At 46.3% G+C, this 26,351-nt stretch overlaps 1 protein-coding gene across 1 annotated transcript in view; it reads left to right on the top strand.

The window, feature by feature from the left end:
- The window catches only part of LOC311350845 (bifunctional heparan sulfate N-deacetylase/N-sulfotransferase 2-like), a 29,171-nt gene extending 3,050 nt beyond the window's left edge, over positions 1-26,121 (top strand). Inside the window, exons 2-13 of the mRNA XM_084470932.1 lie at positions 8,738-8,825; positions 9,448-9,602; positions 11,134-11,319; positions 12,362-12,490; positions 14,061-14,243; positions 14,959-15,055; positions 15,461-15,584; positions 16,001-16,175; positions 19,822-19,992; positions 22,272-22,381; positions 22,732-22,834; positions 24,971-26,121. Of these exons, the coding sequence (XP_084327058.1) occupies positions 8,738-8,825; positions 9,448-9,602; positions 11,134-11,319; positions 12,362-12,490; positions 14,061-14,243; positions 14,959-15,055; positions 15,461-15,584; positions 16,001-16,175; positions 19,822-19,992; positions 22,272-22,381; positions 22,732-22,834; positions 24,971-25,096 (1,647 nt within the window). The 3' untranslated portion in view covers positions 25,097-26,121. The remainder of the gene's footprint in view (positions 1-8,737; positions 8,826-9,447; positions 9,603-11,133; positions 11,320-12,361; positions 12,491-14,060; positions 14,244-14,958; positions 15,056-15,460; positions 15,585-16,000; positions 16,176-19,821; positions 19,993-22,271; positions 22,382-22,731; positions 22,835-24,970) is intronic.
- Positions 26,122-26,351: the final 230 nt, after the last annotated feature.

The following is a 26,351-nucleotide window of genomic DNA, read 5'->3' as shown; positions in this document are numbered from 1 at the left end:
TTTTCTGCATATGTTTGTATTCATATTGGCCTATCGTTACTTTATTTGTATTGGCATATGTTAACGTGGTATTATCAAGACTTATGTTAACCACACTGCAAGCATGGGCATCGAAAGTCTTTAATAACTGTTTTTTCACGTTAATTAGTGAGCTCATTTGGGATTCCTGCTATCACATGTAGAAATTGCAAAGTAGATTACTTGGAATTTAGTGAGGGTAGAAGTGAGGTGATTTTGCATGATTCTACTATAGTATATGCTCTACATTCTACACTAGTCTACATGCTGCTCTATGCCTTCACTCTACACTCTGCTCTGCTCTATGGGTAACTACATTGTCCTCTATGGGTACACTCTACATTCAGCTCTATATGTATACTCTGCTCTATGGGTACACTCTACATTCAGCTCTATACTCTGCTCTATGTATAGACTCTACATTCAGCTCTATACTCTGCTCTATGTATAGACTCTACATTCAGCTCTATACTCTGCTCTATGTATAGACTCTACATTCAGCTCTATACTCTGCTCTATGTATAGACTCTACATTCAGCTCTATACTCTGCTCTATGTATAGACTCTACATTCTGCTCTATGTATGTACTCTACTCTGTGTAGACTACATTCTACTCTATGTACACACTACATTCTGCTCTGTGTATACTCGATGTACACACTACATTCTGCTCTATGTGTATACTCTACATTCTGCTCTGTGTGTATACTCTACTCTATGTACACACTACATTCTGCTCTATGTATACTCGATGTACACACTACATTCTGCTCTATGTGTATACTCTACATTCTGCTCTATGTGTATACACTACATTCTGCTCTATGTGTATACTCTACTCTATGTACACTCTACATTCTGCTCTATGTGTATACTCTACATTCTGCTCTATGTATACACTCTACATTCTGCTGTGTATACTCTACTCTATGTACACTCTACATTCTGCTCTATGTGTATACTCTACATTCTGCTCTATGTGTATACACTACATTCTGCTCTATGTATACACTCTACATTCTGCTCTGTGTATACTCTACTCTATGTACACACTACATTCTGCCCTGTGTGTATACTCTACTCTATGTACACTCTACATTCTGCTCTATGTGTATACTCTACATTCTGCTCTATGTGTATACTCTAGACTCTGCGCTATGTATTCTGTAGGTATTCTTCTATTCATTAGACACTTTTCACTTTGTGATTCCCTTCCTGCCAGGCTGTGATCTCAGCATCACCACTCCACCGCACCTGCTGATTATCTCACCTCCAGACGCACACACACACAATGTGTTTAATCCACCAAAAACACAGTAAATAAACAAACTGTGAGATGTATCAGAGGTCTGTGGGGTATACTACGAACCTTGCTGAACATACCCAGGCTTTCTTGGGAAAACCTGGATCGACAGAGACGCAACTCGCGATCAGTGAGTTAAATGGTACTACAACGCTCACTTAGGATTCGATTAGTCGAGCCAGGTTTTCTGCTTTAGGTTCAACGCACGTTCACGTGAAAGGGGCGTTTATCGCGTCATTACGTCATTACATACTCACCTTTACAAAATGGATAGAGCAAGAGCAGTCTATTTCACTCAAGAGGAACAGATTGTCATAATTAACATCTAGGAGTTCAAAAATCTGATAACAGCTAGGGGCAACACAATTGCACATACTGGCTAGGGAGGCGTGCTGGCAAAAAATAGTGTAAATTTGATTGTGTAAATTCGTATAAGTGAAAGGATTCTGCATTTAGTCTATAAAATAACTATGCCAAATGATGAATTGTTCGCCATTAATCCCAATAGAGTGATGCTGATTTCAAAATGCATGAGCAACGTCAAACCTGCCTTGTTCTATAATTTAGGGAATTCACTTTAAATACACCCTATGTAAGAAATGTATTGCATATGTTTTCGACCGCTGTGAAGAAGCGGCGGTGGCGTAGTGAATTATTAAAAGACTTGAACGCCAGCGACTGGCGTTCACATCTCTCCGGTCCATCATCATGCCTTTTACCCCCATACTTGTGGTGCCAGCACGGTCGTGAGAACATGGATTCAAGTTTCGAAATAAGTACAAAAATATAATTCCATAACCTTCAGTAAATTAGTATTCCATATGTCTTGTGACTTTTTAAGCTTCACACAAATGCGCATCACTTGGGAGACGAACCCCGCACGCAGAAATTCAAGACTGACGCGCTACCTCCACTCTACCACTCTCTCACGGAGACACACTGCGCAACAGCAAGCATTGTTTACATAAGGTCCAACAAGGACGATAAAGTAGCGAATACCCTCTGATGAGAACCTGTATCTCTCATAAAGAATAGTCTCAGGCAATGCCAAGGGATCGGATCTGTTCCCAAAAGACCCTCTGTCTCCGGAGAGACCCCTGTACGATACGGGCTCCGAGGTCTACGGGGAAACCCACAAATGGTGACGTCATTGTCAACGGAGGGGCGAGGAAGCGGCGCTTATCTTAGCTGAGAACCTGCTCCCGACCAGGTTTGGTTGACAGCATAAGTCACCATGGTGATACAGCGACGCTAAAAGAGATCGACTTTCGTGTCCCCAGCTAACCCAGGCTTTGAGCGCAACATACCTCGCTAACCCACTAATCGAGGTTCGTAGTACAGGGCACTGATCTCAAAGGGTTTTGTTGTTCCAGGTTAGATGTTGACACCCCCTCCCCATCCCCTCTACTCTCCTGACTCCCTTCCCTCACCTCCACTCATCTCAGCTAACCTCCCATCACCTCCTTCACCTCTCCTCACTTCCCCTCCCCTCTTCTCTCCCCTCCTCCCCTCTTCTCCTCTCCCCTCCTCTCCTCTCCTCACCTCACCTCACTTCCCCCCACCTCCCTACCCTCCCCCCCCCTTCCCTCCCCATCTCTGGCGTGTTGGTTTCTCTCTGGTGGCCATCTGGTCTCTGTTCAGCCACCAGCCACCTGCTGGAGGCCTTGCACCTGATGTCATCATACTTGATTAATATTTCACCAGCCTGTAATGGCATTAAATAACCACATCAGAGTCCTGCAGACGTAGAGGTCCCCTCCGCCCCCCTCCCTCCCCCCCCTCGCTGGTGGTTAGTCTTTATAGAGCTGTGCAGACAGGGAGTCGTGGTCCTAGGGCTGGCCGATTTGGCCAAAAAATAAATTTTCTGTTTTTTTTTCAGACCAAATTATTATATTATTGATTTTAATTTTTTTTTTTTTCTATAAATGACAAATATATGTTTATTAAGTTTGTATTTTATTTCAAGAATAGCAATGATTAACAAAAGAAAAATAAATAACACACATCTCCCACTCTCAAAAAAGTAAAAAAAAAAATGTAATAATCAATTTATTTATTTTTTAAATCGTCCCAAACGATTAAAAATCGATTAATTTCCCAGCTCTGCGTGGTCCTTCGTCCTCTGGTCTCTGAATGACCTTGGGATGGGGAGGATGAGGAGAGCAGGTGGTTGGGGTCAGGCGTCATGGTAACCGCCCCAACCTCGCCATGCTGTGCGCACGCGTGCTCCACCGCGCCTCCTGCACCCTCGGCCAGCCTCTGCTCCTCCTCATTCCTGCCCTCATTCTCCTTTAACGCCCTCCTGCTCCCCTTCGTCCTTTGTCTCTTCGCTCTGTTCCTCTTCCTCCTCTTCCTCCTCTTTCTTCTTCCTCCTCCTATGCGCTCTCTTCCTCTCCTTCCTCCTCTTCCTCCTCTTTCTTCTTCCTCCTCCTATGCGCTCTCTTCCTCTCCTTCCTCCTCTTCCTCCTCTTTCTTCTTCCTCCTCCTATGCGCTCTCTTCCTCTCCTTCCTCCTCTTCCTCAGCCTTCTCCCATCATGGAGGGCGAGCTAGTGTGTGTAGAGTGCAGTCGCTCACCAGCCTCTGCAAAAGACTCCACTCACTTGTTCAGAGTTCAACTAGACCCCCCCCCCCCCCCGCCCCTTTTACGCACTTATTATGTGTCGAACGTCCTTGCACTTAATAATAGTACTTAGCGTTGTGTAGCATCTTATCCTCGCTATGTTTGTTGTATACGGGGAATGGGTTAACCTAGTGGTCGTTAATGCTTGGCACTTTCTATGAACTATGAACTATGTTCTATGAACATCCTTACTGTACTCCCGGAGTGTCGTGTGTCCCTAGCATGTGTCTGTACACCACCATCCTGCTGGCGTTCCTGTAGGATGAGGCTATTTATTCCCTCTGTGAGGATCCCCTTTAGTGTTGACTAAAGGGGATCCTCACAGAGGGAATAGCCTCTTTATTTCAGGTTTTTTGTTAGCTTGTTGTTTTTGCCAAAGATGAATCGTTGTTTTGCATGGGCATCTTATTATCTCCTTTCCCTCGGTGTGAGAGGCGTATAAAACATAGCAGGGATAGGAGAGGACAGGAGCTTGAACCTAATCAATATTAACCACTAGCAGAGCCTTCGCTCTTTGAAGGTAACTGCAGAGTCCTGGCCCAAATTGGATGGAGAACGCCGTATTAATGGGATCGGCCAAACAAGGCTGAATTAGAGCAGGAAATAGAATGAAGGCCTGGAGGTGATGAACAAGTGAAGGTGCTGAACAACACAGGAAAAGATGGTTTACATAGGGATTAACTCCTGTTTATTATCATACAAATTGATTCATTTATACATCATCCCACAGACTGATTAACTCTTGTTCATTATCACACAGACTGATTAACTTTTGTTCATTGCCATACAGGCTGATTATCTATTCATTATCATACAGGCTGATTATCGATTCATTATCATGCAGGCAGATTTTCACTTCATTATCATGCAGACGGATTACCTCTTAACTGTCATACAGTATCTTACAGTGGTTATTTGTTCATTATCAGTTCTGGGTTGAAGTGGTTTCTACTCATTATCACATGTTCTGGGTTTAAAGTGGTCATCTGTTCATTATCATACGTCTGGATAATCCCATGTTAAAGTATGTTCATGTGTTGTTGTTGTTGTCGGCGCTGGGCTGCTCTAGTCTAGGCTCTAGTCTGCTTGTGTGTCATCCTGGTTGTCTGCCTCGCTGTGTGGGTTTGTGATTCTGAGGAGGAGGCTGGTGGAAACGACCGCAGTAAAACCCCCAATGTTTCTCTTCTTCCTCTTTCCCCGTCGACTCTCGCTCTGAGTATCGTCTCTCACTCTTAGAATCACCCGTCTAGCGAGCGCCGATGGACTCCTACCTCTGGTGGTGTCGACTTCCTTTGTTGTCTGAAATTACCTTTAAACCGAGAGGTGAATCTGAGGTGTCTGGTTGCGCTCGTCTGCAGAATTCATTCTTGAAATTATTTTTTTATTTTTTTTTGAAAGTGAAAGTCTAAGGTCTGAAGAAACGTTTATATTCTGACTTTAATGGATCCGCTATGAATATGAATGAGTCCCTCTCTGCGGAACATCCACACAGTTGAAATGGAACTCGAACCGTTGAACACATCCATCTTAGTTTGGGTTTCATTCCCCCAAAAGATTTCTTAGACGCTTTGTTAAGCACAGTAAAGTCAAACTTTTTAAGGAAAGGTACCTTTGAGTTTTTGAGGACTCGCCGTTGCTGTGCAGAACAGTAAATAGGCCAGGGTGAGTGGTGGCTGGGTGTTCAGTACTCTGCTGATCATTGACCATGCACTAACCCTCTCCCTGGTAGCTCTGAACCACTTAAACGTTTTTAAAACAAGCACCTAAAAACACCTTTCAAACGGGACTTAACAGTGTTTAGTGTGAAGCACTTGGAGTGGACGAGGGAACCGATGAGTCATTCAGCAGAAAACGGTTTTCCGTCTGAACTGATTGATCCACCGTAGGTTTGGCTGGTCACAGCTTCAGAGATGCAATTATTATTACTTTTATGTTTTCGATGAATGATGATTACTGACGATGGGCATTCACTACATTTAACAGACTTTACACACGTTAGCAGCGGCCATTGCAGAAAAGGAGGAGTCATCTCCTCCTCAGCTAGACGAACCAGTTCCTAAAACTGCAGGCAGCCCGGTCTGGAACATCACCACGTTTTCCAACCCTCATTAATCACCAGCGCACTCCCTGGGCAGGCTCTCTGCCAATCAGATTACACCTTAAACAAACCACAGCACACGCCGGCGACAGACACGGAGCACGACGCAGCCCGGCCGCCGCAGGCTGCCTTTACTGAGGCACTGACTCACACAGACAGGAGCACAGGCCGGCCTCTCCCCAGCCCCTCACACAGACTGGATGATCCTGCTCCACCTGCTCCTCTTCCTCCTCCTGCTCCTCTTCCTCCTCCTGCTCCTCTTCCTCCTCCTGCTCCTCTTCCTCCTCCTGCGCCTCCTCATCCTCTCTCTCCTCCTCTCGCTCTCCTCCTCCTGCGGCTGCTCCTCCTCCTGCTGTCCACCCTACTCCTCCTGCTGCTGCTCCTCCTTCTCATCCTCCTCCTCTTCCTGCTCCTCCTCCTGCTGTCCACCCTACTCCTCCTGCTGCTGCTCCTCCTTCTCATCCTCCTCCTCTACCTGCTCCTCCTCCTGCTGTCCACCCTACTCCTCCTGCTGCTGCTCCTCCTTCTCATCCTCCTCCTCTACCTGCGCCTCCTCCTCCTCCTGCTGCTCCTCGTCCTGCTCCTCCGTGGGCTGTAGGTCCTCCTCTAATTATCACCCTGGAAGAACGGGCATCCCAGCAGCTTTTTAAATCAAGATGATGGTCTGTTTCTTTCCAATCGCTCTCTCTGTCTGTCTCTTTCCAATCGCTCTCGCTGTCTGTCTCTCTCTGTCTGTTTCTCTCTCTGTCTGTCTCTCTCTGTCTGTCTCTCTCTCTGTCTGTCTCTCTGTATGTCTCTCTCTGTCTGTTTCTCTCTCTGTCTGTCTCTCTCTGTCTGTCTCTCTCTCTGTCTGTCTCTCTGTATGTCTCACTCTCTGTTTCTCTCTCTGTCTCTGTGACTCTCTCTCTCTGTCTCTCTCTCTCTGTCCGTCTCTCTCTCTGTCTGTCTCTCTATGACTGTCTGTCTCACTCTCTGTCTCTCTCTGTCTCTGTGACTCTCTCTCTCTGACTCTGTCTCTCTCTCTGTGACACCCTCTCTCTTTATGACTGTCCTTCTATGAGAATCTGTCTCTCTCTGTCTCTCTCTCTGTCTCTGTGACACTCTCTCTCTCTCTCTCTCTCTCTCTCTCTCTCTCTCTCTCTCTCTCTCTCTCTCTCTCTCTCTCTCTCTCTCTCTCTCTCTCTCTCTCTCTCTCTCTCTCTCTCTCTCTCTGACCCACTGTCTCTCTCTCTCATTGCTTATTGATAAAGTCTTGTTGAGGGGGGGGGCGGGGGGGGCACTAGAACAAACACACACGCACGGCCAGGGGTGCACTACACACACACGCTGCCACGCGGCCAGGGGTACACTACACACACGCGGCCAGGGGTACACTAGACACACACACACACGCGCTGGAACGACAACAAACACAAACACGTCCTCCCTCTCTCTGTACTTGGACTCACTTAACATACGTAAGCCTCCTTGTTTCCCTCTCGTTCTCCCCTTCATCTTCTGCTTCCTTCTGCCAAGACAAACAGAAGACCCCCCCCCCCCCCCCCCCCTCTCGCTCTGGAACCAGAGTGGAAAGTCTCTCTCTCTCGCTGTCTCTGTTGCCCTCGCTGTCTCCCTGTGTCTCTCTGCCTTAATTCTCTCTCTTTTCCGTCGTGCCCCGAGGTTTCTTCATTGGCAGGGAAGAAAAGGTTGAGTCTGACACAGGGCTTGGCTTTGGAAAACACACACACACACAGGAACACACACACACACACTCACTCATACACACACTCTCTCTGACACACACACACACGACTGATAATCTGCTTCAATTAAGTGTGGAGGGTTTGGGCAGAACTATGCCGGGGTGCTCTGAGGATTAGTTGAACACACACACACCACTCTGCCCGCGTGCTCCAGCTCCTCCCTGAACTCATGAATACAGATTCACCAGACGCCGGTGTGACTTCACTGTGTGTATTCACATCCACTTCTGAACAGAGCACGCATAACTTGAATGAGTTTCCTTGAGTCTAAAGGGCTCTCTATGGTTCCAAGTTGACGCAGCGCTAGGGGGTTTACGGACCCCTTACGACCTCGCGGACCCTCCTTGCGTCCACCGCGAGGGTCCTGACGTGCGCCTCCCGAAAATTGTGACCTTGCGACGGCGACGCAGCCACAAGGGCTGTGATTGGTCCGCGATGTCATGATTTCCGGCAATACGCTTTGCATGCAAAAAATCAAAGGCAAACCGTGTAACTTTTGCCTTCATAGCCATAACCTTTCTTTTACTGGCTAGTAATCGGTAAAAAGTTCAGACCTTTTGTATTCGGTCATCGTAGTCTTCGACTGTAATGACCAGAATGGACAACGACGACCAACTAGCAACTAGCAGCATCTTCTGTTTTTTGTTGCACATTGTTTGAGTCGTATTCAGCTTTCAAGTTGCAAGAATCCATACCATACCATAATCAAAACTTAATCAAAACGTGTGACGTGCATAGCGACACGTAAACCTGACGCAGAACCATAAACGTTCACGACTACGTCGAAGCGTCTGCGTGGTCCTTGCGTTGCGTGACCGTGGGACCATAAAGAGCCCTTAAGGCCATAAAGACGGAAACTCAAGGCTCCACTTGACCTTGAGCTGTGTGGAACTCTGCGTCTGTTTGGCTGAAGTACATGAGTGTGATTGGCTGGTTTTGTTTTGTGGTTCCCAGGCCTTACTGAACACTCAGAACAAGCTGAGGGTCCTGGTTCCTAACTTCACCTTTAACCTGGGCTTCTCCGGGAAGTTCTTCCACACAGGTGAGTGGGTCTGAGCCGAACCATCGAACTCAGCACAGGTCAATCAGTTATTCATGATTATGATTTGATTTTTAATGAGGGGTACCGGCTGGCAAGCATTTATTTTGTAAAATATACAGGATTGGATTTTATTGATGACATTATTGAAATAGATGTTGATTACCATTGACAACAGATATGTCTAGGTCATGAGCTAGTTGTAATTCGATCCAGGATCTATCCATATAGCACTCTTTTGTAACCTGCTATGAATTTTCCATTTGTATTATTTGCCTTTTTCTGCAACAATTTGTAAGGGTCATGTTTTCAACTTTTTATTAATCTAACACTTATAGTCTTGAAGTGATATCAAGTAAATGTCATTAAACCTGCACTATGTGACTTTTTTTTACTGCAGCTATTTACGCCATAAAACCAATATCTGTACTAGAGAGGGAATTATTCTCTATGAATCGTTTTTACCTTCCCTCTTTTGGCCTCTAGTGGAGTTGAAGCCACCGTTGAAAACGGTGCATAGGGCAGCTTTAAGGAGCAGGTAGGGGTCAGGGGTCACCTGCTCTAGGATGCCTCCATGTTGGGAGGGTGTGTCTAACCTGTGCCCCCCCCCCCCCCCCCCCCCCAGGGACGGACGAGGAGGACGAGGGAGACGACATGCTTCTGAAGCACCGCCGGGAGCTGTGGTGGTTCCCCCACATGTGGAGCCACATGCAGCCCCACCTGTTCCACAACGTCACCGTGCTGGCCGAGCAGATGAGGCTCAACATGCTGTTCGCCCAGGTGAGGGGGGGAGGGTCGGTGGTATTTCAGAGGTGTGTGTGTATGTGGTAAATTAGAGCTGTGGCGTGTGTGTGTGTGTGTTGGTGGTACACTAGAATTGCGTGTTTTGGTGGAATATTAGGGGTGTGTGTGTGTGTGTGTGTGTGTGTGTGTGTGTGTGTGTGTGTGTGTGTGTGTGTGTGTGTGTGTGTGTGTGTGTGTGTGTGTGTGTGTGTGCTATACTAGGGATCCCTGTGTGTGTGTGTGGTAACTTTACTGCGTTGTGCAGGGTTCAGAGTAGTGTCAGCAGTGATGAAGAACCCCACCCTCTAGATACCATGATGCAACAGCAAACCTTCTGCTCTGCACCTCACCTCATTGTAGAGTGTGTGTGCCCAAAAACACCTTTACTGCCACACACCACGCCACCTCACAGTAGTGTGTGTGTGTGTTTGTTTCTCTGAGTGAGTTATAGACACACAACTTGTATTTTGAGAAAACTTTTCTTATTAAGGATTTTGTTTTCACAAAGAGAGGGAGGGAAGGACAGAACGACGGTGGAGAGAAGTAGAGGTCGAGAGAGCTGGAAAGATAGAGAAAGGAAAGGTAGAGAGAAGCGAGAAGATGCAGAGTTTAATGATCCTTGAAGCTTGGTTCGTAACCCGCCCAAATCCTCTGTGAACAAACCACATCGCCCCTGCTCTGTCCTTAAGCACACACACACACAGATACACACGCACGCACACGCAGATACACACATACACGCAGATGCACACACGCACACGCACACACACACACAGATACGCACACTAGCGCACACACGCACGCACACACAGATACGCACACGCACACACAGGTAGACAGACAGGTAGAGGTTGAATAATAGATAGGCCAGTGGTGCGTTAAAGATGCAAGACTGATGGAGAAGTGCTTTGTTTGTCTGTCTGGACAGAGATGAATGTGTTGCCCTGGCTGACTAATTCAAACCAGAGCTAGAGCTCTACTGCCCCCCAGTGGAGAGTATAGCATCTACATCTTCTTTCTCTGTCATGTTTTCATTGATTCTGTCATAGTTTTAATTATACATCTTCTTTCATATATTTTCCTATTTGTCTCCTCTCCTTCTTCCCTCTCTCCCTCCGTCTCTCTTCCTCCCCCTCTCTCTCTACTCCCCTTTTCCTCTCTCTTCCCCCCTTTTCCTCTCTCTCTCTTCCCTGCCTCCGTCCACCCTCTTCCTTCCACTCTCCCTCCCCCCCACCTCCATCTCCTCATCCCCTGTCTCCCCCTCCCCTCCCACCCACTCCCTCTCCCCTCTGTCTCCCCCGTCCCCTCCCATCCATCCCTACCCCTCCCCTCCGTCTCTATTCCCCTCTCTTCCTCCCCCTCTCTCCCTCCCTCCCCCCTACCCCTTCTGCCAACTCCCCCTCCCCTCTCTCCCTCCTCCCTCTCTCCCTTCTCCCCCCTCCCCCTGCTCTCTCTCTCCCTTCTCCCCCCTCCCCCTGCCCTCTCTCCCTCACACCTCATCTCTCTCGCCCTCCTCCCCCGTTTCCAGGAGCATGGGATCCCCACAGACATGGGGTACGCGGTGGCACCCCACCACTCGGGCGTGTACCCGGTCCACAGCCAGCTGTATGAGGCCTGGAAGACGGTGTGGGCCATCCGGGTCACCAGCACTGAGGAGTACCCCCACCTGAGGCCCGCACGCTACCGCCGCGGCTTCATCCACAGCGGCATACAGGTCAGCCCCGCTGGATCTACACTAGAGCTACAGTAGATCTACACTACTACCACTAGAGCTGCACTACTACCACTAGAGCTGCACTACTACCACTAGATCTACACTACTACCACTAGATCTACACTAAAGCTACACTACTACCACTAGATCTACACTAGATCTACACTACTACCACTAGATCTACACTACTACCACTAGATCTACACTACTACCACTGGATATATACTACTACCACTAGATCTACACTACTACCACTAGATCTACACTAGATCTACACTACTACCACTGGATCTACACTAGATCTACACTACTACCACTGGATCTACACTACTACCACTAGAGCTACACTAGAGCTACACTACTACCACTAGATCTACACTAGATCTACACTACTACCACTAGAGCTACACTACTACCACTAGATCTACACTAGAGCTACACTACTACCACTAGATCTACACTAGAGCTACACTACTACCACTAGATCTACACTAGAGCTACACTACTACCACTGGATCTACACTAGATCTACACTACTACCACTAGATCTACACTAGAGCTACACTACTACCACTAGATCTACACTAGAGCTACACTAGATCTACACTACATCTACTGTAGAGCTATTTATATATTAGCTAGAGTATTTATATATTTATTTATACATTTTTATATATATTTATTTATATATCTATACATTATAGTCTTTCATATACATATACACACTCATTCACACACACACACACCAGTGTGTCGCTGATCAAATCTCTTATTAAAGAAGCTGAATCTATTTATATCAATAATAGATGGATGTTTCCCCAGCGTTAGAAAAACCTCATCGCCCCTTATTGTCTGTCTGTCTGTCTGTCTGTCTGTCTGTCTGTCTGTCTGTCTGTCTGTCTGTCTGTGTGTGTGTGTGTGTGTCTCTCTCTGGTTGTGTGTGTGTGTGTGTGTGTGTGTGTGTGTGTGTGTGTGTGTGTGTGTGTGTCTCTCTGGTTGTGTGTGTGTGTGTGTGTGTGTGTGTGTGTGTGTGTGTGTGTAGGTGCTGCCCCGTCAGACGTGTGGTCTGTTCACACACACCATCTTCTACAACGAGTACCCCGGGGGGTCCAAGGAGCTGGACAAGAGCATCAGGGGGGGGGAGCTCTTCCTCACCGTGCTGCTCAACCCGGTAACACACACACACACACACACACACACACACACACACACACACACACACACACACACACACACACACACACACACACACACACACACACACACACACACACACACACACTCGCACACACACACACACACACACACACACACACACACACACACACACTCGCACACACACACACACACACACACACACACACACACACACACACACACACACAATATACTCACACAAACGCACACATGAATCCCTAACTATCCCAAACTATACACACACTCACTATGTGCACACACACACACACACACACTCTTGGCCCTATACCCACAGCAATACAAGCCTAGCACCTGAAGGAAGAGTAGTGGTATTGATCGCCCCACAGTGTGAGCCCTCGCTACACCAGACCACCAAACCAGCTGCCCGCTGGAGGCTGTGTCCGTTAATAAATGATCCAGCTGGAGGGGAGCTGATATGGATGTTCAGATGAACGAACCTCCTATCCCCACCGTCCCCTCATCGTTTCTACTGTTCCTAGTATTTAATTGGCTTACCCTTTCGTAGAACTTTGTTGTTTCTTTGTTGTGCTTTGAATCCACTTCGGCGATCATAAATATTTATGTTCCGTGCCGACGCAGCTCCTTTTGAGTTGGATTGGATATAAAGAGGATGGATCGTTATTTAGATGGCAGGGTGAATCGATAAATGGAAGATGAATAGATGGATGGAGCTTTAATGTATTCCTAAATACAAGTGATGGATGGATAGAGAATAAATGGATGCGTGGTTGGACATAGGGATGTAGGGGTGGATGTGGGGGTTGATGGAGGAGTGGATGTAGGGGTGGATGGAGGGAGCCTGGCTACAGAGAGGCATACAGAGGGGTTTCTATCAAACCAGGGAGAGCAGATCAATCAGTAACCTGGACAGGAGTCCTCACCCACACTGATGATAACTGCACATGATCACAACTCTGCCACATTTATTGACATGTTATTATTGAAAATACTTGGGTGGGTGTGAAAGGCGGCCTGTGAGTGGCTGGATGATGGTAAGAAAAGTTGCAGACGACAGCCAGGTTTGGGATTGTGGACAAAAAGGTGAAGTTTTATTTCCTCCAAACCAAGGTCCCAAAAATAAATCCATTAATTACAAAAATAAAGAAATGTTCCAAAAAAAGGAACGACTGTTGCATTCAATCAGCATGGCAATAGCCTAACAAAAACTACCGTGTACTCTCGTACCTTCCCCCCAGCCACAAAATGCGACTCCCCTTAAAAAAGCTCACTAATTGGTTTCAGGTGGACCAATCAAAGCCAGTTAGGCCATACCATTTACCAAGGGGGACATTCCCTGGCCAAGGCTGCATGTGGCGCCCCTAGTGCTCCGGAAGTCCAAATATCACATAAAGTATCTATGTTTAGATATATCTATTTATCTATATATGGATATCTACATCGACTACATCCAAGCGTATGTCATTGAGTTTCAGGAACAAGAACCTAGTTTAAAATCACATTGAACATCTGAATGGCAGAGCTGCATTTGAGACCAACACCTTCTCGTCCTCTCCACCCTCCAGATCAGCATCTTCATGACCCACCTGTCCAACTACGGCAACGACCGGCTGGGCCTGTACACCTTTGAGTCCCTGGTGAAGTTCGTCCAGTGCTGGACCAACCTCCGGCTGCAGACCCTGCCCCCCATCCAGCTGGCCGAAAAGTACTTCCAGATCTTCCCCCAGGAGAGGGACCCTCTGTGGCAGGTCAGGACCCGGGTCCACGCCCCACCGGGTTTATAGCAGACGGGTCGGAGGGGTCTATAGTATATGGTTAAAATATGGATATTTATTCATTCATTTGCTGACTAATATGATATGTCTCAGTAACTACTATTAATCACACAGTGTGGCACGATATGAGGCATATCCTGCCACACTGGGTGATTAAAAGTAGTTACATTCACATTTACATTCAGTGCATTTAGCCAACGCTTTTATCCAAAGCGACTTACCGTAAGTACATTTGTCAGAAGAAGGAGAAACAATATCAATGTCGGTACAGCAAGGATGTTTAATAGAACCAAGTGCCAAGCACTAACAATCACTAGGTTAACCCATTCCCTGTATACAACAAAGATAGCTAGGATAAGATGCTACACAATGCTAAGTATTATTTTTAAATGCAAGGACGTACAACATACAATAAGTGTGTACATTAAGTACCAGGACGCAAGTCCCTAGTTACCTAGACATACCATATTAGTTAGCAAATATATCAAACATATCATATGCTAGGTTCTCTAGGATGTGGTGGGTGGATATCTCAGGGGTTAAAGTAATGTGTGGAAGCAGACCCACAGATGTATGAAGGGTGGGGCTGCTAACGTTGTCAGACCTGAGAATAGGGTTCTAGCTCCTAAAAGGCTCTGAACCATTGCTGTACGTGCTCTGATGTGCTTGTGTTGGGTCTTCTCTCCAGAACCCCTGTCATGACAAGAGACACAAAGACATCTGGTCCAAGGAGAAGACCTGCGACAGACTCCCCAAGTTCCTGGTCATCGGACCCCAGAAAACAGGCAAGGCTCTCTCAGTTGTCCTTCTGCTGGAACATTACCATTAATTGCCCAGATTCATGATTCATCAACAGGTCCGGACTCTGCAGGAGTAGCGTGATCCACGCTCACCATGGCTTCAATCAGATCCTACGTTTTAAATGACCTGATGGCCACCACCAAAAATAACATTCCAATGCTGCTCCTATTATCGAGTTAATTGACTTGAGGGCGTACCAAATAATGTAATCTGTTGATTGAAATATAACAAATAATAATTTGTAACAATCAGGAAAGAACTTCCTCAAACAGACATTGCTGGAGAAAGCAACTTTATTTCAAAGATTGACCCAAAATAGTGAAACGGGGGACCCAGAATGGAGCCTTGCGGTACGCCACCTTCAATTGAGACTACATGTCTTCCAACAGGCACCACGGCCCTCCACTCGTTCCTGAGCCTCCACCCAGCCATCACTAGCTCCTTCCCCAGCCCCGTCACCTTCGAGGAGATCCAATTCTTCAGCGGACCCAACTACGACAACGGCATCGACTGGTGAGGGCACAACCATATACTGAGCACTCAGAACCAGCTCGGTATACTATAGTTACCAAAACTATAAGGTCCATATCCACTGTTACCCAATACAGGTACTACACTGTACAGCAAGACTCTCATTAATACAACACAGTTCTTATCTGAACAGCTTCCACACAGACGTGCCAGGACTCACATTAACTAAACTCTCAAATCCAATACATGGTGTCGAATGAGTCCATAATGTTTTAATATCCATAGTCGTCCGTCTAGATTGAAGAGAACCCTCAATCCATTGGATGATTTACCGTCTTTTGATTTCCCTGTGATATGGGGGCTTTCAGTAACCATCAGTAACCATTCTTGGTTATAATGGATCTCCACATGAAAGAGAGCCACCTCAGTGTCTTCATGTGTTCACCTCTCCTTCTCAGGTACATGGACTTCTTCCCCTTCCCCTCCAACGTCAGCACAGACTTCATGTTCGAGAAGAGCGCCAACTACTTCGACACAGAGCTGGTGCCCAAGCGGGCCGCCGCCCTGCTGCCCCGAGCCAAGATCCTGGCCGTGCTCATCAACCCCTCAGACCGGGCCTACTCCTGGTACCAGGTCAGACCCACACCCGTCGAGAACCAGAACCAGACCAGTAGAGACCCAGACCAAGACCCATAGAGACCCAGACCCAGTAGAGAGACAGGGCTGCACACACGTAGGCCTGTCACGATAACACATTTTGCTGGGCGATAAATTGTCCCAGAAATTATTGCGATAAGCGATAATATTGCCGTTTTGAGACCATTTTCAACTAATACAATGATAATGGCATAATAATGCAAGTACAACCTTTCAAAGATCAATAAACTTATTTCTAAAGAATTTTCAACATTGGAACTGGCAGACATTTTAAATATCCAAAATAAATAAACAAAACAATCAAAAACAATAAATACAATTTAAATAAGACTACATGAAGCGAACTACAACTGTCAGTGAGTGCGCACCATTTCAAATGTCCTGTTTGTACTTTGTCAACTAAACGCCCCAGTGATTGTGGACTGAAGACGGAGACGTCCCATGATCTGTTGGTCTGCATCGGATGATTATGCGTTAGGTGCAGGTGCATGTTTGTTTGTATTGGCACGTTTCGTTTCTACCGTTTTACAACAAATGCGATATACTGCCTCGCACAGGTTAAGTGGTTCACCACGGTCATTCGGTTTGAACCCAAAGGCAGCCCACACGGCAGCTGTCACGTTCGGCTTTGAAACCAATTCCATCTTTGTTTTTCATTCCTCCAAATCTCAACTAGCGTTTTCTCTGGCTTGCAACTCCTCACGGGGCTCTCATGCTGCACTCTGGCAGAGAATGTCTAGGAAGACGCGCAGAAGACGGCCGTATAGACGGGCGGGCTCTAAGTCTGCGTATGGCCAGGGCTCCGCCTCCCCACACAGAGAGCATGCGGCTGACCAGTGACTGACACGACTCGAGGGTTAACTCCTCATTACTCTTGTCATCCAGTCTCTTTGATAGAGAGACACGAGAAAAAATCAAATTTAAAAAATAGCTTATTTATCGCGGACGGCAAAATTATCGTCTCATTTTAATTTATCGTGCGATTAATTGATTTATTGCTTATGGCGACAGGCCTACACACACGTAACAAAGTAGGAAGAGGTAGCTGCAGCTGTGTTGAACGAGAGCTCTGCATTAGACTTCCAGTTGACTGGGAGACCGAAGGTTCTGGGATCAATCCCTGATGTCCACAGTCCGCCTGTAGGCAGCATTGAGCAACACGCCCCCTAACTCCTAACCTAACTTAATTGCACGTATCAGTAAAATGCAAATGCAAGTCACTGAAATCCACTTTAGATAAAACCGTTTGCTCAGTAGTAGTAAGGATGTTCATAGAACCAAGTGCCAAGCACTAACAATCACTAGGTTAACCCATTCCCCGTATAACAAAGATAGCTAGGATAAGATGCTACACAATGCTAAGTACTATTTTTAAATGCCACGTACAACATACAATAAGTGCATACATTAAGTGTCAGGACGTACAACATACAATAGGTGCGTACATTAAGTGTCAGGACGTACAACATACAATAAGTGCATACATTAAGTGTCAGGACGTACAACATACAATAAGTGCATACATTAATTGTCAGGACTTACAACATACAATAGGTGCCTACATGAGGGCCCTGTCCCATTTCTCCCCCCTTAAAACTTCCACTTGGTTTGGAGTGCCCTCAACAGTAAATCTTCCACTTCGTTTTAAGCCTGCATCGGACCTCACTACGTTTTGAGGGTTGATTATAAGGGCAAAATAGCACTCCCCCCTTGCTCCCTACAGTAATGGGACACCCTACCCCTACACGAGAACGCGCAAAATCTAGGGTTAGGGCAAAAATCTAGGGTTAGAGGAGGTATTGGGACGGGGCCTAAGTGTCAGGACGTACAACACACAACCAGTGCTTTCCACTTGGTGGGGAACTGGCGGTTCCCTTTGTGTGGAGCCAGCCCTCCTCTCGGACTGCCTCCAGCAGAGCAGGGATGGAGTGGTGAGGAGGAGGTTTAACTTGCCGCGTGCGTGAGGAGGGGAGGGGACGGGACCCCAGGGGGTGCGGTTCACACGAGTGATTAAACAGATTGGTTCATTAGGTAATTTCACCACTGATCAGCCGATCTGCCTTTTAGAGGAGTCACTCGGGCCCGCGCAGCTGGGAGCCGACCTGTTGCTATGGCGATGTGTCATCACCCAGCCAAGCGCAGGATCATGTCCTTTAATTACAGGATCAACACAGGGGGCTGAATAGTCGCCCACTGTATAGACCTACACCGACAGAACTACACTCCATCCAGACCTACGCTGTATAGAACTACATGAATAGATCCACATGCATAGACCTAGGCTGTATAGATCTACATGTATAGAACCACATTTATAGACCTACACTGTATAGATCTACATGTATAAACCTACACTCGACAGATCTATATGCATGGGACTTGTATGTTCTGTAGTGTGTATGTGTTCTGTAGTGTGCGTGTGTGTGTTCTGTAGTGTGTGTGTGTGTGTGTGTGTGTGTGTGTGTGTGTGTGTGTGTGTGTGTGTGTGTGTGTGTGTGTGTGTGTGTGTGTGTGTGTGTGTGTGTGTGTGTGTGTGTGTTCTGTAGTGTGTGTTCTGTAGAGTGTGTGACCTGTATGTTCTGTAGTGTGTGTGTGTGTGTGTGTGTATGTTCTGTAGTGTGTGTGTTCAGTAGAGTGTGTGACCTGTATGTTCTGTAGTGTGTGTGTGTGTGTGTGTGTGTGTGTATGTTCTGTAGTGTGTGTGTTCAGTAGAGTGTGTGTGTGTGTGTATCTTCTGTAGTGTGTGTGTGTGTGTTCTGTAGTGTGTGTGTGTGTGTGTGTGTGTGTATGTTCTGTAGTGTGTGTGTTCAGTAGAGTGAGTGACCTGTGTGTTCTGTAGTGTGTGTGTGTGTATGTTCTGTAGTGTGTGTGTTCAGTATAGTGTGTGTGTGTATGTTCTGTAGTGTGTATGTGTTCTGTAGAGTGTGTGACCTGTGTGTTCTGTAGTGTGTGTGTGTGTGTGTGTGTGTGTGTATGTTCTGTAGTGTGTGTGTTCAGTATAGTGTGTGTGTGTGTGTGTATGTTCTGTAGTGTGTGTGTTCAGTATAGTGTGTATGTTCTGTAGTGTGTGTGTTCAGTATGGTGTGTGTGTGTGTATGTTCTGTAGTGTGTGTGTGTGTGTGTATGTTCTGTAGTGTGTGTGTTCAGTATAGTGTGTGTGTGTGTGTATGTTCTGTAGTGTGTGTGTTCAGTATAGTGTGTATGTTCTGTAGTGTGTGTGTTCAGTATAGTGTGTGTATGTTCTGTAGGCTACATGTGTGTTCAGTATAGTGTGTGTATGTTCTGTAGTGTGTGTGTGTGTGTGTATGTTCTGTAGTGTGTGTGTGTTCAGTATAGTGTGTGTATGTTCTGTAGTGTGTGTGTTCTGTAGTGTGTGTGTATGTTCTGTAGTGTGTGTGTTCAGTATAGTGTGTGTGTATGTTCTGTAGTGTGTATGTGTTCTGTAGTGTGTGTGTGTGTGTTCTGTAGTGTGTGTGTTCAGTATAGTGTGTGTGTATGTTCTGTAGTGTGTGTGTGTGTGTGTGTTCTGTAGTGTGTGTGTTCAGTATAGTGTGTGTGTGTTCTGTAGGCTACATGTGTGTTCAGTACGTTGGTCTAAAGGTGTGTTTCTCGGGGTCCCCAGCACCAGAGGGCCCACCGCGACCCGGCCGCCCTGAACAACACCTTCCACACGGTGGTGACGGCCGGCCCCCAGGGGCCCCGCGACGTCCTGGCCCTGCAGAGACGCTGCCTGAGGCCCGGGACCTACGCAGCACACCTGGAGCGCTGGCTGCAGCACTACCAGCCCAGCCAGGTGAGCCCCGCCCACCGGCCACGCCCCTTCTGCCACGCCCCGCCTGCTCCTCACCTGAGGGTCTGCCTGGGGGCGGGACTAGTCCACACCTGGGGGCGGGACTAGTCCACACCTGGGGGCGGGACTGGTCCTCACCTGGGGGCGGGACTAGTCCTCACCTGGGGGAGGGACTGGTCCTCACCTGGGGGCGGGACTGGTCCACACCTGGGGGCGGGACTAGTCCACACCTGGGGGAGGGACTAGTCCTCACCTGGGGGCGGGACTAGTCCTCCCCTGGGGGCGGGACTAGTCCTCCCCTGGGGGCGGGACTAGTCCTCACCTGGGGGCGGGACTTCTCCTGGGAGCTGCTGCAGGAATGTTAGAGCAGAACAGAGCACGGCTTCTTCACTGAACAACTGAAGAGGCCCCTCTCTGCTCCCGCCCTCGCTACCTTTCTCTACCATTGACGAGTGTCGCATTTAACCCACCTGTGATTGACAAGCAAAATGGATTCCTTGAACCAATCACAGAAGAGGCCCCCTGATTGGTCTAGAATACACATCGGCTCATACAGAGACCTGAGACCGGATTCTCACAGCGCATTTCACTCACAAAGCGCTGAATAATTAATGATAAGTGCTAATATCCAATAATAGCTCTTAAACCGTACCTACCTGCCGTGTTGTCTTCTTCGGTGGTGCGTCCACAACCTTTCAGCTGGCAGAGCCATTAACGGGGAAATGATCTGAAACGGTTCTGATGAGAGCGGAGACGCCTCGACATCACAACCACTCAACCTTTCAGGGGACGGGATCATTCTGCTGATGAACCCGTTCAGGGTGCAGAGCGTGAAGTCAGCCCCTGCAGGGCTCTCTGCATCCAGGCATTTTAGGACTGGGCTATTTTGTGGAAGAAACCATTTTGGTAAAGGTCTATTTTCTGCCTTGTTGGTCCGTCAGGTTCCTGACCCGGTCTAGTCACTGGTCAGGGAGTTCAACCCCCAGACAGAAGGTCCAAGGGTCTCTCTGTCTCTAGATCCCATGACCAGATAGTGTCTCTCAGTACGTTTACATGCACAGCTTAATCCGATTAAAGCCATAGTTCGACTATTCTCCGCAATTGGACAACTGCAATTGTCCGAGTATACATGGCGGTGAGTAAATCGATTCATTGGCCGAATCATGTCATTCCCCGGCTGTACCCATTTCAACTAGTGGTAGTAGAGCCACCCGTTGACCTCTTTACGTCACCAGCAACAACAAACTCAGACGCCTGCAATCGAGAAAGATGTTTTCAGTAGGTCCATATCATTTCTCCGACGTTCCATTGTTCCGACCTCTCGTCGTATGCCGACTCCAGCCGGAGGAGCTGGCTCTGCCGGCAGAGGAGTCCGCATACGTCTGAGAAATTATATGGTCCTGAAGTTAACTGACAGCTGAAGTTAACTGATTTAAGCTTGACTAAGGTGTATACATGCATCTTAGTAATCCAATCATAGTTGGACTAACCCAATAATTCGACTGTCTTTCTCTAGATTAACCTAAATAGATAGTGTCTCTGTCTCTCGGTCTCTAGATGCACTGACTAGTGTCTCTCTGTCTGCACTGACTCGGTTCTGTCTGTTTGTTTGTTTGTCTGTCTGTAGATGCAGTGACTAGTGCTGACACTGACCAGTGTCTCTCTGTGTTTCTGTAGATGTACTGACTAGTGTATGTCTGTCTGTAGATGTACTGACTAGTGTCTGTCTGTCTGTACATGCATGTACTGACTAGTGTCTGTCTGTCTGTAAATGCACTGACTAGTGTCTGTCTGTAGATGTACTGACTAGTGTCTGTCTGTCTGTAGATGTACTGACTAGTGTCTGTCTGTCTGTAGATGCACTGACTAGTGTCTGTCTGTCTGTAGATGTACTGACTAGTGTCTGTCTGTCTGTAGATGCACTGACTAGTGTCTGTCTGTCTGTAGATGTACTGACTAGTGTCTGTCTGTCTGTAGATGTGCTGACTAGTGTCTGTCTGTCTGTAGATGTACTGACTAGTGTCTGTCTGTCTGTAGATGTACTGACTGGTGTCTGTCTGTAGATGTACTGACTAGTAGATGTACTGACTAGTGTCTCTCTGTAGATGTACTGACTCGTGTCTGTCTGTCTGTAGATGCACTGACTAGTGTCTGTCTGTCTGTAGATGCACTGACTAGTGTCTGTCTGTCTGTAGATGTACTGACTAGTGTCTGTCTGTAGATGTATTGTATTGACTAGTGTCTGTCTGTAGATGCACTGACTAGTGTCTGTCTGTCTGTAGATGCACATGGTGGACGGCTCCCTGCTGCGCTCCAACCCCGCCCTGGTGATGGAGGCCATTCAGAGGTTCCTGGGGATCAGCCCCACCTTCAACTACACCCAGGCCCTGGTGTAAGTTACTACACACTAGTACTAGTACACACGTACACTAGTACTACTGCACACGTACCCTAGTACTACTACAGCCCCACCTTCAACTACACCCAGGCCCTGGTGTAAGTTACTACACACTAGTACTACTGCACACGTACCCTAGTACTACTACAGCCCCACCTTCACTACACCCAGGCCCTGGTGTAAGTTACTGCTACTATGTATAGTACTCTTCATCATTACTCTTACCATTCTGGTTGTTCCACTTCTACTGTTTCTCTACCATGTTAGTAACGTACGTGTGTGTGTGTGTGTGTGTGTGTGTGTGTGTGTGTGTGTGTGTGTGTGTGTGTGTGTGTGTGTGTCAGGTACGATGAGACCAAGGGCTTCTGGTGTCAGAAGACGGAGGGCGGCCGGCCCAAGTGTCTGGGGAAGAGCAAGGGGAGGAAGTACCCAGAGATGAGCCCTGAGGTACCTTCACATAGTACCTAGTACTGTAGTATATAGTACTAATGTAGTACCCAGAGATGAGCCCTGAGGTACCTTCACATAGTACCTAGTACTGTAGTATATAGTACTAATGTAGTACCCAGAGATGAGCCCTGAGGTACCTTCACATAGTACCTAGTACTGTAGTATATAGTACTAATGTAGTACCCAGAGATGAGCCCTGAGGTACCTTCACATAGTACCTAGTACTGTAGTATATAGTACTAATGTAGTACCCAGAGATGAGCCCTGAGGTACCTTCACATAGTACCTAGTACTGTAGTATATAGTACTAATGTAGTACCCAGAGATGAGCCCTGAGGTACCTTCACATAGTACCTAGTACTGTAGTATATAGTACTAATGTAGTACCCAGAGATGAGCCCTGAGGTACAACTACTCACTGTTTAGTATAGCACCTATTACTGTGTAATATAGTACCTAGTACTGTTAATATAGTACTAGTACTATTAATATAGTACTAGTACTGTTAATATAGTGCCTAGTACTGTTAATATAGTGCCTAGTACTGTTAATATAGTGCCTAGTACTGTTAATATAGTGCTTAGTACTGTTAATATAGTACTAATACTGTTAATATAGTACCTAGTACTGTTTAATATAGTACTAAGGCAAGGCAAGGCAACTTTATTTATATAGCGCTTTTCATACACAAGGCAGACTCAAAGTGCTTCACATATAAACATTGTCATACAATAAAATAAAATTATAGATAAGTAAAAAGTAAAATAGATAGAAAATAAAGGCAAAGTTAAAAAAAAACATTTTAGAAAGGCAGAGTTAATAAAAATGCATTTTAGAAAGTGAGAAAATAAAGGCAAAGTTACTAATAAAATAAAAAATAGAAGCATTGTAGATTTAAGATTTAGCAGAAAGCTAAAGCAAACATAAAAGTCTTCAGTCTTGTTTTAAAAGCTGTCAGAGTTGGGGCAAGTCTTAAATCCTCTGAGTTTATACCAGCTATTTGTTGCATAGTAACTAAATCCTGCTTCCCCATGTTTCGTGTTGACTCTGGGGATAATTAACAGATTGGTCTCAGAGGATCTTAGTGGTCTAGAAGGCTCATGTAGTGGAAGCATATCAGTTAAATATTTTGGCCCTAAACCATGTAGGGATTTATAGGTTAGCAACATGATTTTAAAATACTAATACTAATACTGTTTAATATAGTACTGTTTAATATAGAACATAGTACTGTTTAATATAGTACTGTTTAATATAGTACATAGTACTGTTTAATATAGTACTAATACTGTTAATATAGTACCTAGTACTGTTTAATATAATACCTAGTACTGTTTAATATAGTACTAGTACTGTTAATATAGTACCTAGTACTGTTAATATAGTACCTAGTACTGTTTAATATAATGCCTAGTACTGTTTAATATAGTACATAGTACTGTTTAATATAGTACATAGTACTGTTTAATATAGTACTAATACTGTTTAACATAGTACCTAGTAATGTTTAATATAGTACTTACCAGTATTATTTAATGAAATACCCTGAGATGAACCCTGAAGTACTACAGACTGTTTAATATAGTACTATTTAATATAGTACTCACTAGTACTATTTAATGAAATACCCTTTATAGTATTTAATGAAGTACTTATTAATAGTGTTTAAGTTCCCAGAGATGAGAGCTGAGGTACATCTACACACTGCTTTTTACTGCAGTTTTGCTTGTACTATTTAACAGTTTTAATGTAGTACTTTATAGTATTTAATGTAGTACCTGTAGGTAGAGTTTGTGGTATTTAATGTAGTACTTTATAGTATTTAATGCAGTACCTATAGTATCTATTTTAGTGATTCATATTTTTTTATGTAGAACCCGGAGGTAGTACTTGTAGTATTTAATGTAGTACTTGGTAGGAACACTAGTCTGAAATTCATTGATGAATGAATCAATTGACCAAAGCACTTCTCTGCATATCCACTCGTCTATTATTGTGTGTGTGTGTGTGTGTGTGTGTGTGTGTGTGTGTGTGTGTGTGTGTGTGTGTGTGTGTGTGTGTGTGTGTGTGTGTGTGTGTGTGTGTGTGTGTGTGTGTGTGTGTGTGTGTGTGTGTGTGTGTGTGTGTGTGTAGACGCGAGCCTTCCTGGCGGAGTACTACCGTGAACACAACACAGAACTGCTCCGGCTGCTGAACCGGCTCGGCCAATCACAGCCCGGCTGGCTGAGGGAGGAGCTCCAGGGGACCAGTAGAAGCTGAGGGGGTGCCCAGGCCACGCCCCCCCCACCCCCCATCCTGCCCAGACCCACAGGAGCCACGGGCCCCCTGCCGGGCCCCGGCCGTGGGAACACACACAGACCCGCACTCTCGCCGTTTGTGACTCCAAACAACAATAACCACAACAGGAAGTTCAACATCAGACTTTTATTGTGAAGGACAGGACAGGCTCCTCCCGTTACCATGGTGACGGTCCCTCTTCATAGGAAAGGAAAGAGGGGGGCGCGGGGGGGGGGGGGGTCTGAAGAAGAGGAGGAGCCATGAGGATGAGGAAGGCTCTTCGTCTAAAGACATTTCCTGTCTGTTAGCAAAATAAAAGCGCAGCAGCGACGGCGTCTTCAGCAGCCTTACCCGCAGGAAGTCCTGCCGCGCGGACGCAGCGACTGTCAAAGTAACAGCGCGCCTCTCCAGGAGATTGATTGTAAAGCCTATGTACATTAGTTTATTTTATTTTTCAAACCGGCTGCTGTGTGTTGGGGGAGGGGGGTGGGCGGGTGTGGGGGAACTTAAGGAACGGACTTAATCAAGACGGGTTCCACACTTAACCTCCCGCTGAAAACCCCTCTCACACACACACTCACACACACACAGGCAGCGTTTTTTATTTGAGTTTTCTACGACATACGGCCAGTGGTACCTTCTATATTCAGCCTCGCAGCGCCTCAGCCTCATGGGGTCATAAGAGGTGAACTCATTACTGTACAGCGAGCCGCTCAGCTTCCAGAGAGGAGAGGAGGGGAGGGAAGGAGACAGGAGAGGAAAAGTGGATGTCTCCTTCCAGAACCCTCACTGTTGCTCTCTGGATCCTCACCCACAGAAACCTACAGTTTTATTTTTTTATGTTCAGTGCAGAGGAAGTGATGTCAGAGAGCCTTGAGTGAGAGCGGGAACGGACCCTGGACCTTAAAGCTGCTGCTCTCTCCTCCTGTCCTCATTTTATACAGACGTGGTCTCAGACCCAGCCCATCACTGTATCAAGATAATAAACACATAGAGGTTGGAAATACCGCACGCTTCGTCTCTGCCTTCTTACCAAAAAGTTACAGAACATTAAAGAAACATGTTCCCCACTTTCACACCGAGAAAACACTGAAAGATCGATTCAAGTTTGAAGTTGTGTTTGTCACATACAAAGTCACACGTGTACAGCTAGTAGTGAAATGCTTACTTTGACTGCAAAGTATGAGTTAATTTACTAGCACATTTAAATCAAATTATATTAATTTTAAATAAAATT

Source organism: Micromesistius poutassou (genome assembly GCF_964030765.1).
Source record: "Micromesistius poutassou genome assembly, chromosome: 7".
In the NCBI taxonomy this organism is placed as follows: Eukaryota; Metazoa; Chordata; class Actinopteri; order Gadiformes; family Gadidae; genus Micromesistius; species Micromesistius poutassou.
The sequence above is the reverse complement of the archived record's forward strand: the minus strand, read 5'-3'. Positions and strand labels throughout refer to the sequence as shown.